The sequence below is a fragment of the Poecile atricapillus genome, chromosome W (assembly GCF_030490865.1).
Source record: "Poecile atricapillus isolate bPoeAtr1 chromosome W, bPoeAtr1.hap1, whole genome shotgun sequence".
NCBI lineage: Eukaryota > Metazoa > Chordata > Aves > Passeriformes > Paridae > Poecile > Poecile atricapillus.
Window position 1 is genome coordinate 26,165,574 of NC_081288.1, and position 12,664 is coordinate 26,178,237.

General features: G+C 53.8%; 1 protein-coding gene across 2 annotated transcripts; it reads left to right on the forward strand.

The window, feature by feature from the left end:
• Positions 1-445: 445 nt before the first annotated feature.
• Positions 446-11,251, forward strand: LOC131591935 (ADP-ribosylation factor-binding protein GGA1-like). 2 transcript variants are annotated; one of them, XM_058863068.1, is made up of 17 exons: positions 446-944; positions 1,330-1,414; positions 1,720-1,795; positions 2,404-2,502; positions 3,710-3,833; positions 4,321-4,421; positions 5,495-5,575; positions 5,979-6,116; positions 6,264-6,345; positions 6,545-6,652; positions 6,930-7,085; positions 7,849-7,913; positions 8,036-8,214; positions 8,327-8,610; positions 8,827-8,996; positions 9,243-9,353; positions 9,528-11,251. In XM_058863068.1, exons 1-17 carry the CDS (start codon positions 461-463, stop codon positions 9,636-9,638), a joined length of 2,454 nt encoding a protein of 817 aa, XP_058719051.1. In that variant the 5' UTR covers positions 446-460; the 3' UTR covers positions 9,639-11,251. The 2 variants fall into 2 exon arrangements, with proteins under 2 accessions (XP_058719051.1, XP_058719052.1); XM_058863069.1 differs by lacking the exon at positions 446-944 and having other exon boundaries at positions 2,375-2,502.
• Positions 11,252-12,664: the final 1,413 nt, after the last annotated feature.

Here is a 12,664-nt window from a genome sequence, read left to right on the forward strand (position 1 = left end):
GCCAGCCCCAAACCCCAAAGGCCGCCGCTGCCACACCCTGACCGGGCAGCCCTCACACAGGCGCTCCCCAAAGGTCGCTCGGGGTGTGAAGAGCAGGGAAAGAGCTGCAAAAGCAGCGAGCCGGGGCTGCTCCTGCCAGGAGCCCTGGGGCACAGGGAAAACAGGCGCAGTTAGGTGCCACAGTAGCGCTGGCCTGGATCACCAGAGCCACACGGAGAGCGGGGAAAAACGGGGTTTGTTTTCCTGGAACGCTCCAGACATTTCTAGGGCATCACCAACAACCCCCCCTGCTCGGCCAGGCAGAAGGGCCAGGCACTGCCTGAAAATCAGCCGCTATTTAAAGTGCAGTGCAGGGGACCGCACTTGCTGCCATGTATATTTATATTTATATTTATAATTTATTCCTGGCCGGCACCCGACCCCGGCTCGACTCCTCGGCCGCGGCGGGCGCACACCGCGCATGCGCCGCCCCCGGCGGGCCCGTGTCCTTTTAAAGGACACGCCGCTCGCCGCCCGCCGGAAGTGCCCGTTCTTCATGCCGGAAGTGGCTTCACCTGCCAGTAACACCGCTTCTTCCGGGAGGGGCCGGTTCGCCCGGTTTCCGCGCGGCCGCTGCTTTCCGGAGCTCTGCCCCGCCCCGCGCTCGCTTGCCCTGTGTGTCCTTCTCCGGGAGAGCCTTCCGCTTCCTTCCGCATCCTGCGCCTTTCCTCGCCCCTGCGCGGTGAGCCCATGGTGGAGCGGGAGTGCGGGCCAGCAGGGGGCGCGCTGGCGGCGGAGCGGCGCTCTGCACGGCCGACTTCCGGCTCTCTGTGGCCAGACGGATCGGGACTCTTCATGGCGCGGCCGCGCCGGGCCCGGAGGGAGGGCGGCGGCGGAGCGGCGCTGCCCCGCTGAGGAGCCGCGGGCCTCCGACATGGAGCCCGAGACGCTGGAGGCGCGCATCAGTGAGTGCGGCTGAGACCGCCGAGGGGAGCGGCAGTGGGGCGGGGAGGGCGCGGGCGTGGGGGGGCGCGGGGCTGTGAGGGAGAGGGGCTGGGGGTCGCGTGGTGGCCGCGGCTGCGGATGAGACCCCAGGGCCGAGCCGGAGGCAGGGGTACGGTGGGTCAGCAGGGAGGAGGGGGCTAAAGTATGTGCACATTCTCTCATACATGGGCACAGGGCTGCCATGGGAAGGGGCGAGTGGACACGAGTGTGTTTCTCCTCCCACGCCATCCCCTGCTGCCGCACCCGCTGGAGTTGCCAGGGAAGGAGTGGGATCGATGATATCCCTCCACAGGGTGGGTGCCAGTTGGGTTTTTTTTTCTCACCGTCCCCATCTCCTGTCCACAGACAAAGCCACAAACCCCCTGAACAAGGACCTAGACTGGGATGGTATCAATGCGTTCTGTGAGCAGCTCAATAAGGAGCTAGAGGGGTAAGTGCTTTGTCCTTTCCCCAGGCTTCTTCAGGTCACAGGCCTGATTATGATTTCCCACCCAGCAAAATCCAGAGGGATTGTCCCAAGAGCTGAATAGGCATGAAGGCCCTCGAGGTGGGGGTAGGTGGGGGGTCCTGGTCTAGTAATGGAAGGTTTCCTCCAGATTTTGAGGTGTCTTAGTGCTTTATCAGCATCTTCAACTTGCAACATGCTTTTCAACTCTGGATTCCCAGACAAAAATGCAGGTACCAGGCTTTTTGTCAATAACCGGCGAGCTTTTCTTTTCCCCTCACTCCTTCCAGTCCTCCACTTGCCACCCGGCTTCTTGCCCACAAGATCCAGTCTCCACAGGAATGGGAAGCTATCCAGGCCCTCACGGTAAGGGCATCTGCAGGCTGGTAGAACTAGATGGAGGGGCAGGGCGTGGAGATGCTCCAGCTTGACTGGAGAAACACAGGAAGCTTTGAATTCCCTCTGAGAAAGCCCTGGAGCACGTGGGCCCTTGGGTGGGAGAGGGACTGAAGGTGGTTCCACAAGTCAGGAGAAGTTACTTGGAAAGGTTTTGCTCCTGGAAGGATCACAGCCTGTTGAATAGGAAGCTTTTTGGCTTTTGTTGTGGTGGCCTTGGTAGTGCTGCATTAATGGTTGGACTGTATGATCTTGATGGTATTTTCCAACCTAAAGGATTCAATGATTCTTAATCGTGTTGTGGATCCACACTTTGAAACCCTGGTGCTTGTGAAACCTCTAAGGGTGTCCCTTTGGATGGGCTGTTGAGCCATCTCTGCAAAAACTCACCCCAAAGATGAGAATCTCGCTTCTCTGTGGGAGGGTGCTTGACCACCTGGGAGGGAACAGGGGATGTCCCTTTGTGCTGCTGTGACAGTAGCCACAGGCTCTGTACCTGGTGAGGGGGAACAGGAAGGAGCTGGCTTCTGATCCCGCTGCTAACCCCAGGCTGGGACTCACCTGGCCCCTCTCCCCAGGTGCTGGAGTCCTGCATGAAGAGCTGTGGCAAACGCTTCCACGATGAGGTGGGCAAGTTCCGCTTCCTCAATGAGCTCATCAAGGTGGTGTCCCCTAAGGTGGGTGTCACGGTATTGTGCTGGAAGGGACTGGTGCCTGGTGGCAGGAGGGCTTTGGGAAAAAGTGGTGGCTGAGCAGAAAGGTCAGACGCCCACTGGGATGTGGGCAAAACAGGACAGTGTTAGTAGGAGATCTAGTCCTTGTTTCCCGGTGAGTTTTCTGGTGGGAAGGGAGTTTTCACCCCTCTATTCCTGGCTGATTCTTGTTGTAGGAAGCTGAGGGCCAACTGGATATGGTGCAGCCAGCACTTGTGAGAATACTGAGCCCATGTCACCTTCCCGGCATCCCTCTTGGGCTCTGTGCTGCATGTGCTCAGGAACCTCCCCCAGCTTTGACAGGACCATGTCTCTTTGGGGTGTCCCAACCTGATTGAGACACTCTCGGAGGGCAAGCCCAGGCTTGGTCAGTGGTGTTCTGGTGAGTCCATCTGAAGGACCAAGTCATTACCTGCTCCTGTGCTGATGCTGCTGTTCCTACAGCAGAACAAGCTGTGTGGGCTGCCCTATTCAGTCAAGGTAGTGAACACCAGCAAGTGTAGAGTTAAGGGAATACAGGCTAAATATGACTAAGGAAAACCTTTGTCTGCCAGTCACAGCTTGTGATCTGTGATGATGAATAGCCCTGGACAGTGACAGCAGCATCCTAAAGTCCTCTTGCCTGGCACCCTAGAGTATGTCCTCTGCTTTAAGCCACTTGTCTGGTGGCACATGCACTGTTGCTGCCACCAGTGCTCCTATCAGACCTGTGTGAGAAGGCTGAGAAATGATTGAATGGCACTTGCTGGGTGCTGGTCATCTGGGGCTCACTTTGCTCAGGGCCCTGCCTCAGAGACCATTACCCACATGCCTCTCCCAGCCCTGCTGTCCCCTCATTCCTAAAGGGCTGCCATGCTGAGCAGCTTCTTTTCACAGGACTCTTCCCTTCACAAGGTGACAGGAGACTTGCCTGAGCTTTCTCACCTGTCCCTGTGTGTTGCTGAGGAGCTGCTGCTGCAGCATTTCTTACACTCTCTTGTTTTGCCTGTGATGAAAACCAGCCACAACATAAGATGAGTTGTAACACCCTCATGAGCGTTCCTGCTTGCTTCCTCTTTCCTCCTTGTGCCGTTGGGAACAGTCTCACTTCTCCTGGGAGGGCAAGAGAGGAACAGTCCAGACTTGCAATGGCTCAGATCAGCTCCAAGCCACTTATTTTCTCTTCCTTTAGTATCTTGGCAGCCGGACATCAGAAAAAGTGAAGTCAAAGATCCTGGAGCTGATGTACAGCTGGACATTAGGGCTGCCTCATGAGGTGAAGATATCAGAAGCTTACCAGATGCTGAAGAAGCAAGGTGAGAGGCAGTGGTCTGGAAGGGGCAGGTGGACAGATGGTTTTGCCCTCCTTTTTTTTTTGTCTGGGAAAAATCTGAAAAAAGCTCTCCCTTCATGCTGCACAGACCCAGGACCTCCATCAGTCTGACTCAGCACCAGGGTCAGGAGAATAAGCAGGTGCCTTGGGGCTCCTGGCTGAGCAGAGGGAGTTGCTGGTGATGAGTTGCTGGGTTGGTTGGCACATCTGCTTGCTCACATGGGAGATGGGGCACTGGAAGGGTCTGGGCTTGAAGGGCTGCAAGTGCTTTGGCAGTATATACTGGAATTTTCTAGGAGGGGATATTTATGGGGAATAGAAACACAATCCAGGATCTTGGGTAACAGGATAACCCACACACCCGTAGTCTCAGCTGGATTTGGTGGGCCATTAGGGAAAAAATACCTGAATGGCAGTGCCATCCCTGAGTGAGTGGGTCCTCCTGATCTCTCCTTTGGTTTCTACTGCAGGGATTGTGAAGTGTGACCCCAAACTTCCCGATGATGCTCCTTTTCCACCGCCTCCTCCTCGACCCAAGAACATCATCTTTGATGATGAAGAAAAATCCAAGGTAAGGGCTTTGTCCAAGGAGAGGGACAGTAGGCATCATCTTCCTGCTCCAGTACCTTATGTCCCCCAGATACATGAGCATCAAGGTCCCTGTTCCACATGCTGTCCTTCTGAAAATGCATCATGGGAATGCTGAGGGCCTGTTCCAAAATCATGACAAAGGAAACAACTGCAGGAGTGGGGCATGTGGGTCTGTTTGACCTTTGGAGCACTTAGCTGCAGGATGGTGCAAAGGGTAATGCTCTGACATTGGCCCAAGCAGGTTCCAGGAGGTTTGCTGCTGTGAGCTCTCTAGATTTCGGAGTTATCTGACCATGAGGTTTAAATCCTAGCCCCAGATGCTGCTGCTGTTATCTCATCCCCACCCCCAGTACTGCAATCTTATTGCTCAACCACTTATAGCCACCTGGACCCATCCTGTGTTGTCTTTCCATCAGAATTGTGTCACCACTCAGGCAAACCTCTGCATTATCAGTGCTGATACTTTTAAGCAAGTATTGGGCTCCTCTGGGTCTAGTTCTGCAGCAGGAGCGTGATGACAGTTTACTGCAAGGGATATAGTTTGCCTCCATGGGTCAGAGTCTGCAAATGAGGATTTGTAGGTGGGCAGTGGGACTGTTCACTGACCATACAGAGGGAGAGAAAGTGGGAGCTCTTCATCAGCAAAGAGGTGTGTGAAGATGTCCGAGTAGGAGTCTGTTACAATGCCATGGCAGTTCTTGCAGAAACCAGGCTTTCTGGTCTCTCTCTGGCTTTTTAGTCTCAGTGCTGCTGCACTCCAGACTCTCCACAGTGGGTAATGGGCAGGCCAGAGCAGGTTCTGAAAGAAGGGGATCTTCAGGGAAAGACCTAGCTTGCATAACCAGAGCTACAACAGCAAAAGGAATGCCAGTTGTACTTCTCTCCCTGGTCTCTGATAGCCCACAAGCTCCTGTGGCTGGGCTCTCTAAATGGTTAAAATTGTCCACTGCCTCTCCCAGGTTTGGGGTGGGGGAACTGTTGGCTCTAGTGTTGCAAGTGTGACTCTGGCTGCCATCCCTCAGCTTGGACTCAGAAGTACCTTCTCTTTTTCAGACGCTGGCTCGCCTCCTGAAAAGTTCCCATCCTGAGGATCTCCGGGCTGCCAACAAGCTCATCAAGGAAATGGTTCAGGAGGTGTGATGGGGGAAGAAGGGAGCTGGGGGGTCGTGGTCTGGGTGGCGATGGTTGGCACCTAAGGAGGACTGGCTTTGTGACCTCATGCAGACATACGGAGCTTCTCCCCAAAATTTGGCTGCAGCAGCTGTGAAAGAGTCCTTGTGTGAGTTCTGCCATCCCCTGGCTACTTGGAGGAATGGGTCTGGGTGCATTTTGTGGCCCAAACCCTGCTGCAGCACTAGATCTACAGGAATTCCGTCCCTGTCTGGCATGTTCTTGCCCAGAGATGACCTGGAGTTTTCCAATGGAGTGGGAGCTGTTTTGAGGGCAGTGTTGCTGGGCTTTAGTCCAGGGTGGTTGGCTGGCACAGCCTTCCTCCTCTCCAAGTTAGGACATCTTTCCCCATGTGCTTCCCGTCCAGGACCAAAAGCGCATGGAGAAGATCTCCAAGAGGGTGAATGCCATTGAGGAGGTGAACAACAATGTGAAGCTGCTGACAGAGATGGTGACAAACTACAGCAAGGGGGAAACAACAGAAAGCAATGAGGACCTAATGAAGGTGAGGAAATGCAATCCCAGAATCCTCCTTGAGCTCAGCAGAAATGGGTGACCCTTATCCCCTTATCCTCCTACCTGTTTTGCACAGCCAGCTGAGCATCCCGCTGCTCAGGATGCTCACCTCATCACTGTTTCTCCGCTCCCCCAGGAGCTGTATCAGCGCTGTGAGCGCATGAGGCCCATGCTTTTCCGGCTTGCTAGTGACACAGAAGACAATGATGAAGCTCTAGGTAAACATATCTGGCCTTTCTCTTTCCTGCTGAGGCTGCCCTGGAGGTGTCCATGTACCCTGGTGCAGCTTGCAGCAACAGTGGTGAAAACGCTCTTTGCAGTGGTTTTGTTTGCAGCAACTTGGGCCTTGCTTTGAAGAAACAGACAGACTTGAGGTATAAAAGTTACTCTCTTCACTCTTCTCACACTTATTTTCAGCGGAGATTCTGCAAGCCAATGACAATCTGACCCAGGTGATCAATCTCTACAAGCAGCTCGTTCGGGGAGAAGAGATCAATGGAGAGACGGTGGCAAGTCCTCTTCGAGGTGAGGAGACTTGAAGAATGGGGACAGGAAGGTCAAGCAGAGGGACCCTGTTGCTGGTGTCCTGCAGAGTAAGAAAAGACTGAGAGAAGTGGAAAGGGGAAACCTGTGGGAGCTTAGAGCGGGGCTGGTGAGATAAGGAAATGGCTTATGAATGTGACTGGTGCATGAAGAAAGGGAACTGGAAGGGAGAGCAGGGGGGTGTGAGGAGGCTATGAGTGTAGCCTCACTACACTGCATAAGGACTGGATAACATTTTCAGATTCTTTTCTTTTTGCAGGCAGCACTTCAGCACTTCTAGATCTATCTGGCCTGGAGCTTCCAGCAACATGCCCTTCCTACCCAGCTTTGCCCGCCGTTTCAGGTGGCTCAGCAGTCCCCGTGCCTGACCAAGCTGGCTCTGTCTCCTTGTTGGATGATGAACTCATGTCTTTAGGTGAGAAATCCAGGGAAAAAGCTCTTTATTCTTTGACTCTGGATAGTTCTTCTTTGGCAGGAACATGAATAAAACATAGCTCTGGTAGAAGTGAATAATGAAAGACAGAGAGGTGTCCTTCATTTAGTGTGAGGGAGAGGAGGGAAAGACCCTGCTGTGATTCTGAACTTCAGTCCCATGGTGGTGTTTTCTTGGCTAGTCAGAGAGAGCCTGTAGGAATGTGCCCACTGATTTGCTTTAGGTAAACTGACCTGGCAGGTAAATCAAGAGTGATGCAATGGCCATCCCCAGATGGGATCACAAGGGTGGATCACCCCTAGCTCCTCATGTTTTCTGTTTGCTGTTAAAGTCATGAGCTGACAACAGATGCATGGGACTTCCAGAACTGTTCACATGAAATCATGTGAGGTGCCACTCCTAGAAAGGTCTAGAGTCCTGCTTTGCACAACCAAGTGTCTGTTTCCTAAGGCAAGTGCTTTTGAGTACAACAGCATCAAGTAGACAACATGGTCAGTCAGATTGGTCAGCTCAGTAGTATTCTGGATTTTTCTGCCGATTGCGGTGAGAAATAAACTATAAATGAATGTATCTGGACAGAAAAAGCCACTATCACCCTCCTGGCTCTCCCCCATGCAAGGATGGGGACCAGAGATGGAGACCACATTGGCAGTTCTGCCCTGTGCTTCTGTGTCTTACTCAGGCCACATTTAATGTTCTTAATGATTTGGTAGGTAAACTCCATGTTTGCTTTTACTCCTGGCAGGCCTGAATGACCCAGCACCACATCCTGTCCAGGCTGGTGACAGCAGTGGCTGGAACAGCTTCCAGGTAATGCGCTGGGAACTAGCGCAGAGGGTGAGGAGGGTGATAAAAGCAACAAATGTAGGTAGGGAAACATGCTACATCTGATATTCGCCCTGCTTTGGGGCTCTCCTGTGTGCTCTTTTCAGTCTTCAGACAGCAATGAGCTCAGTATCACCCCTATCATGGCAACACCACCAGTCAAAGCAGATGCTGGTGCGTCTTCCCCCAAACCATCTCCTAGCAGCAGTGGCCTCGATGACCTGGACCTCCTGGGCAAGACACTGCTGCAGCAGTCTTTGCCTCCAGAATCTCAACAAGTGCGATGGTAAGCACTTGGTAGTGCAGTCTCGCATCTCTCCCTATTGTTTCCATTTTTGGGGTGCTGGGCAGCATTTCAGTGCCCTGTTCCACTTCTTGCTCTCTCTCCCCCCCTGCAGGGAGAAGCAGCAACCACCCCCTCGGCTCACCCTGAGGGACCTGCAGAACAGGAGCAATTCTGGCACCGCAACCCACAATCCCAGTGCTCCGCCTGTGCTCCAGAGTATCTCCCCTAACCCCACGCTGCCTATGACCTCAGAGCTGCCTGCCCCTGCTACACTTCCAAAAGCTGCCACCACACCAGCAGGAAGTACTGCAGTCCCACCACGGGCTCCTGCCACTGCGCTGCCCCAGGAGATCTCGCTGGCCAACATCACTGTGCCTCTGGAGTCAATCAAACCCAGTGAGCCGGGGAAAAAGAGGGGGGCAGGCATGGGGGGATTAAACCCCACACATGGAAGGGAAGAATGTGAAGAAACTTCTTGCTTGTTGGATTTTGTGGAGGCTGAAGAAGAGTGGTGTCTCTGTCACTTGTATGGAGTTAGGGCAATAGGGGAAAGATGGCTGTCAGGCCAGTTCCCTCCTGGTTGACTGGTGCCTGTCCCTGCCTTTCCCACAGGCAGCATCCTCCCTGTGACAGTGTATGATCAGCATGGCTTCCGTGTCCTCTTCCACTTTGCTAAGGATGCCCTGCCTGAGAGACCTGATGTGCTTGTGGTGGTGATTTCTATGCTTAGCACGGCCCCGCAGCCCATCCGCAATATTGTCTTTCAGTCTGCCGTCCCCAAGGTAAGACAGCTGCCAGGGATGAGCTCCCCAGATTGGGCCAAAGCATGATTCTACTTCTGCAGGAAAAACAGGGTGGGTGAAGAGAGCTCTGTGGGCATAGGAGCAAATTCTGTTACCTTCAGATTAGTACAATGTTTTTCTCTTTGACTAGAGAGCAGAAGCTTCCCAAGTACAGGAGCAGGGCTTCTGGCTGCCAAGTCTCACTCTCAGGAATGTAGTCACTCTCTTCTCTCACCCTCTCCCTAGATAATGAAGGTGAAGCTACAGCCTCCCTCAGGCACAGAGCTGCCAGCATTCAATCCCATTGTCCACCCCAGTGCCATCACCCAAGTCCTGCTGCTCGCTAATCCACAGAAGGTAACAGCATTGTTTCTGGGGCATGAACAGAGGCTGGTCTTGGTGCTTGGGCAAAGCCTCACTACCCTATATCCCTGTTCCCTCTACTCAGCAGCATCTGAGATGTGAATGGTTCGTGCTTCATGCTTTTCTTCCCCTTCTTCTGACTGCTTATTCTTTTTCTCCCATCTCCAGGAGAAAGTGAGGCTACGGTACAAACTGACCTTCACCATGGGAGAGCAAACCTACAATGAAATTGGAGATGTGGACCAGTTTCCCCCACCAGAATCCTGGGGAAACCTCTAGGGCCACATGTTGCAGGCACTACACTGCAGATTCCTTAGGAAGCCAACCCTGTGGGGCTGGAGCAGCCAGACAAAATGGGAGGGTGGGTGGGGGCTGGTGCTCACGCTCTATTCTCCAGATGGCCGGGCAAGGGCCTGAGGGAGCATGCCTCAAGGAGGAGAGCAGAGATGCCAGGAGATGTTCATCTCACAAGACTAGAAGTGGAGTGGAAAGCTTCATGTGTGTGAACAGTTGCCTTCCCTGCTCTTCTGAAGATGACACTCCCTCCCCAGTCTGTCCAGCTTCTCTTCTAACCCTGCTTTCCTGCTTTAGGTGCATAGGGGAACAAGGACAGGGAGCTTTAACAACCTCAGCCCAGGGCAAGGCCTAGCAAAAGAAGATCCTTTTTCTTGTCTGTCCCCTCCACTCTTCTCAGCCCTTCAGCTATTTTGTGCTCTATGGTGCTCTCTCTTGTCCCCCTTGCCCCCTCCTTGGAGCTGGGCCCCAGTGATTCCATCTGGTGGGATCACACTGGAGCTGATGAGGAACAAGGCTGGGCAGAGCCTAGGTATCTCTCCAGCACCAGAGAGCAGACAGCTGTCTTTGCTTGTGGGGGGGGTTAGGGGGAGTGATCATCACATATCTCTGTCCTAGCTGCTTACAGAGCTGTTGGTGAGAGGTGGGCCCCAGGGTGGGGCGTCAGGGGCTGGGAAAAGCTTGCTCTGTGCCTTCTCAGCCCCTTCAGCTGGTGTTCTGAACCCTGCAACAGGGAAGCCTACACCATTCCCACAGGCTTTATCTATCACAAAGAAGCTTTGGGAACGGGGTTGAGTCTCCCTGCAGCCTCCTGCCAGGTGGGGAGAGGAAGCAGCAGTTAGACTTCCTTTCCCTGGCTGGGCTGGAGAGCTTGGTGGGGCTGGGGGGTTTCTCAGCTCTTCAGTGTCCTCTCACAGAGGGGTGAGAGTCGGGAGGAGATGAGAGCCCAGCTCATCACCACAAAGCTCTGCACTGGGGCATGGGGGGTTTCAGCTGTGCCTTGTGCACCTTTGCTGCAGTTGAGGGTGGGCCTGGCTCCCTGTGGCGGGGAGGGGGCTCGCTCCAGCCGCCTGATCACTGTGACACAAGAGCTGGGATCTGCAGGCACAGAGGAGACTGAAGATAGCACATCCCATGCAATCACCAACCCCATGGGACTTGAAACCATGGGAGCTGCTTCCCATCCCTAAGCTGGTTTGGAGAGGGCCTTGATCATAAAAAAGCAGAGGCAAGCTGTGCTCTGCATTGGCTTGCCAGTGGTAGAAGGAAGCATGTGTGAGATGGAGATGAGCAGGGTGCCCTGCACTCCTGGCTCGGGGCAGCAAAGGTGACATGTCTCAGAGCTGGGCACAGCAGGCAGTAAAGGAGAGGGGGAAGCAAGGTCTCTATACTGGGATTCTGCTGTGTCTTACTTCCCTTTCCCATCTCTTCAGGGTTTTGTATGGGTTTTTTCTTTGCAGATCTTGTTTGGTTCTTGAATAGACTTGTATATATTTTCAGTGCAAAATTCTGTAAATGGAAGAAAACAAACATTTAAAACGAGACGCCCGGCGCGAAGAATCTGCTGTATTTATGGGAAATAAAGATTTCTTTCCTGATCCTGCTCCTGTCTTGTGACCCAAGGAATGCATTTTCCCCCTTACTTTCCCGGACCCCTGAGGAGCTTCTCTGCACCCTGCCCAGCTCAAATCCCACCCCTTCAGTCCTGTAGTTCATTCCTCAGTCACTCAGGCCCTTACCACAATGATTTCCCTGCTCCTATGAGCAGGGATGGTGGAATTCCCCCGCCAGTTCTCAATTCCGTTTTTGAGAGCAGTCACTTCCAGGCTGTGAACTGGGTGCTGCCCACTTCCCTCGCGCCCCTTGGAGAGGCAGTGGGCAGCAATCTGTGCCTGACAGCCCACAGGCAGCAGGGCTTGAGCTCGCTCCCCTGCCCCACCATGCCCCACAGGACTGCAGTTTCCACTGCTGGTAGTAGCACTTGGAAGCAGCTCCATGCGGCAGTTTTATTTCAGGGCTGCAAAGGGGGATCTCCTCTGGCAAACAGCAGTCCAGGGCTGGGAGCAGCTCTGATATTGCATATAGGGAATGGCCTAGCCACCACTTGAAGCACCCAGTGAGGATCTGGGAGGGTTTTGCTGCATCTTTGCAACAGGTCCTTGTAGCAACTGCCTGTTAGGAGCACACCCAGGACTCGATGGTCTCGATGGTGAGGGATCAGACGTGCTCTGCCACAGGTTTAGAACAGCCTGGTGTTTTGGGCAGGGAGAGAGTGGGGCTGTCACCCCATAACCGCTTGAAAACAGCTACCAGCATCACTTTGCTATGCAGTAACTGGAGACTTGACCCTTGCCAGGAAGTACAGCCTAGCAGCCCTCAAATTTTTACTCTTGCAGCTTCAGGGTGCAGATGGAGTGGCCGTTCCACCTCGTTTTCCTTTGCTGCTTGCCTCTTCTGCCCACGAGCTGACCGCTTCTCATTTTGGCTTGGTTTGCTACTTCCTTTGCCAGCCATGTAACCCAGCCAAGAGCAACCTCTTGCTCCCTTGTAGTGCAGGTGGAAAGTCCTATCTGCAAGTAGCCAGAAATAAGGTGAGATTTACATCTCACAGAGTCAGGACCAAAAGTCGTGATGGTCTGAAGTGGATGTTTCGAGAAGAAAAAAAAAAAAAAAAAAAAAAAAAAGCAGAGTGCAGGCAACAGCCGAGCCTGAGAACCGGGAGTTTGCGGTCCCCGTGCAACAGCGGGTGCTGCTGCCCCTGCTCGGAGGAACTCTGCGAGCGGGGGGGAGGGACCTCCCCAGTGCACAAGGCAACAGCCCCCGGCCTCAGTTTTGTGGTGGTTCCGGAGAGTCAGCTACGGCAGGGAGGGAAAGCAGGCTGAGGGGCGCAGGGACGGTACAGGAGTAGCTTTCCTGCTTGTGCTTTGCTGCTTTTGTCACAAGAAGGGAGTGTGTCGCTGGGGAAGAAGGTGGAGCTGCAGCTGTGAGCATGGAGAGGTGCCTGAGGAGTG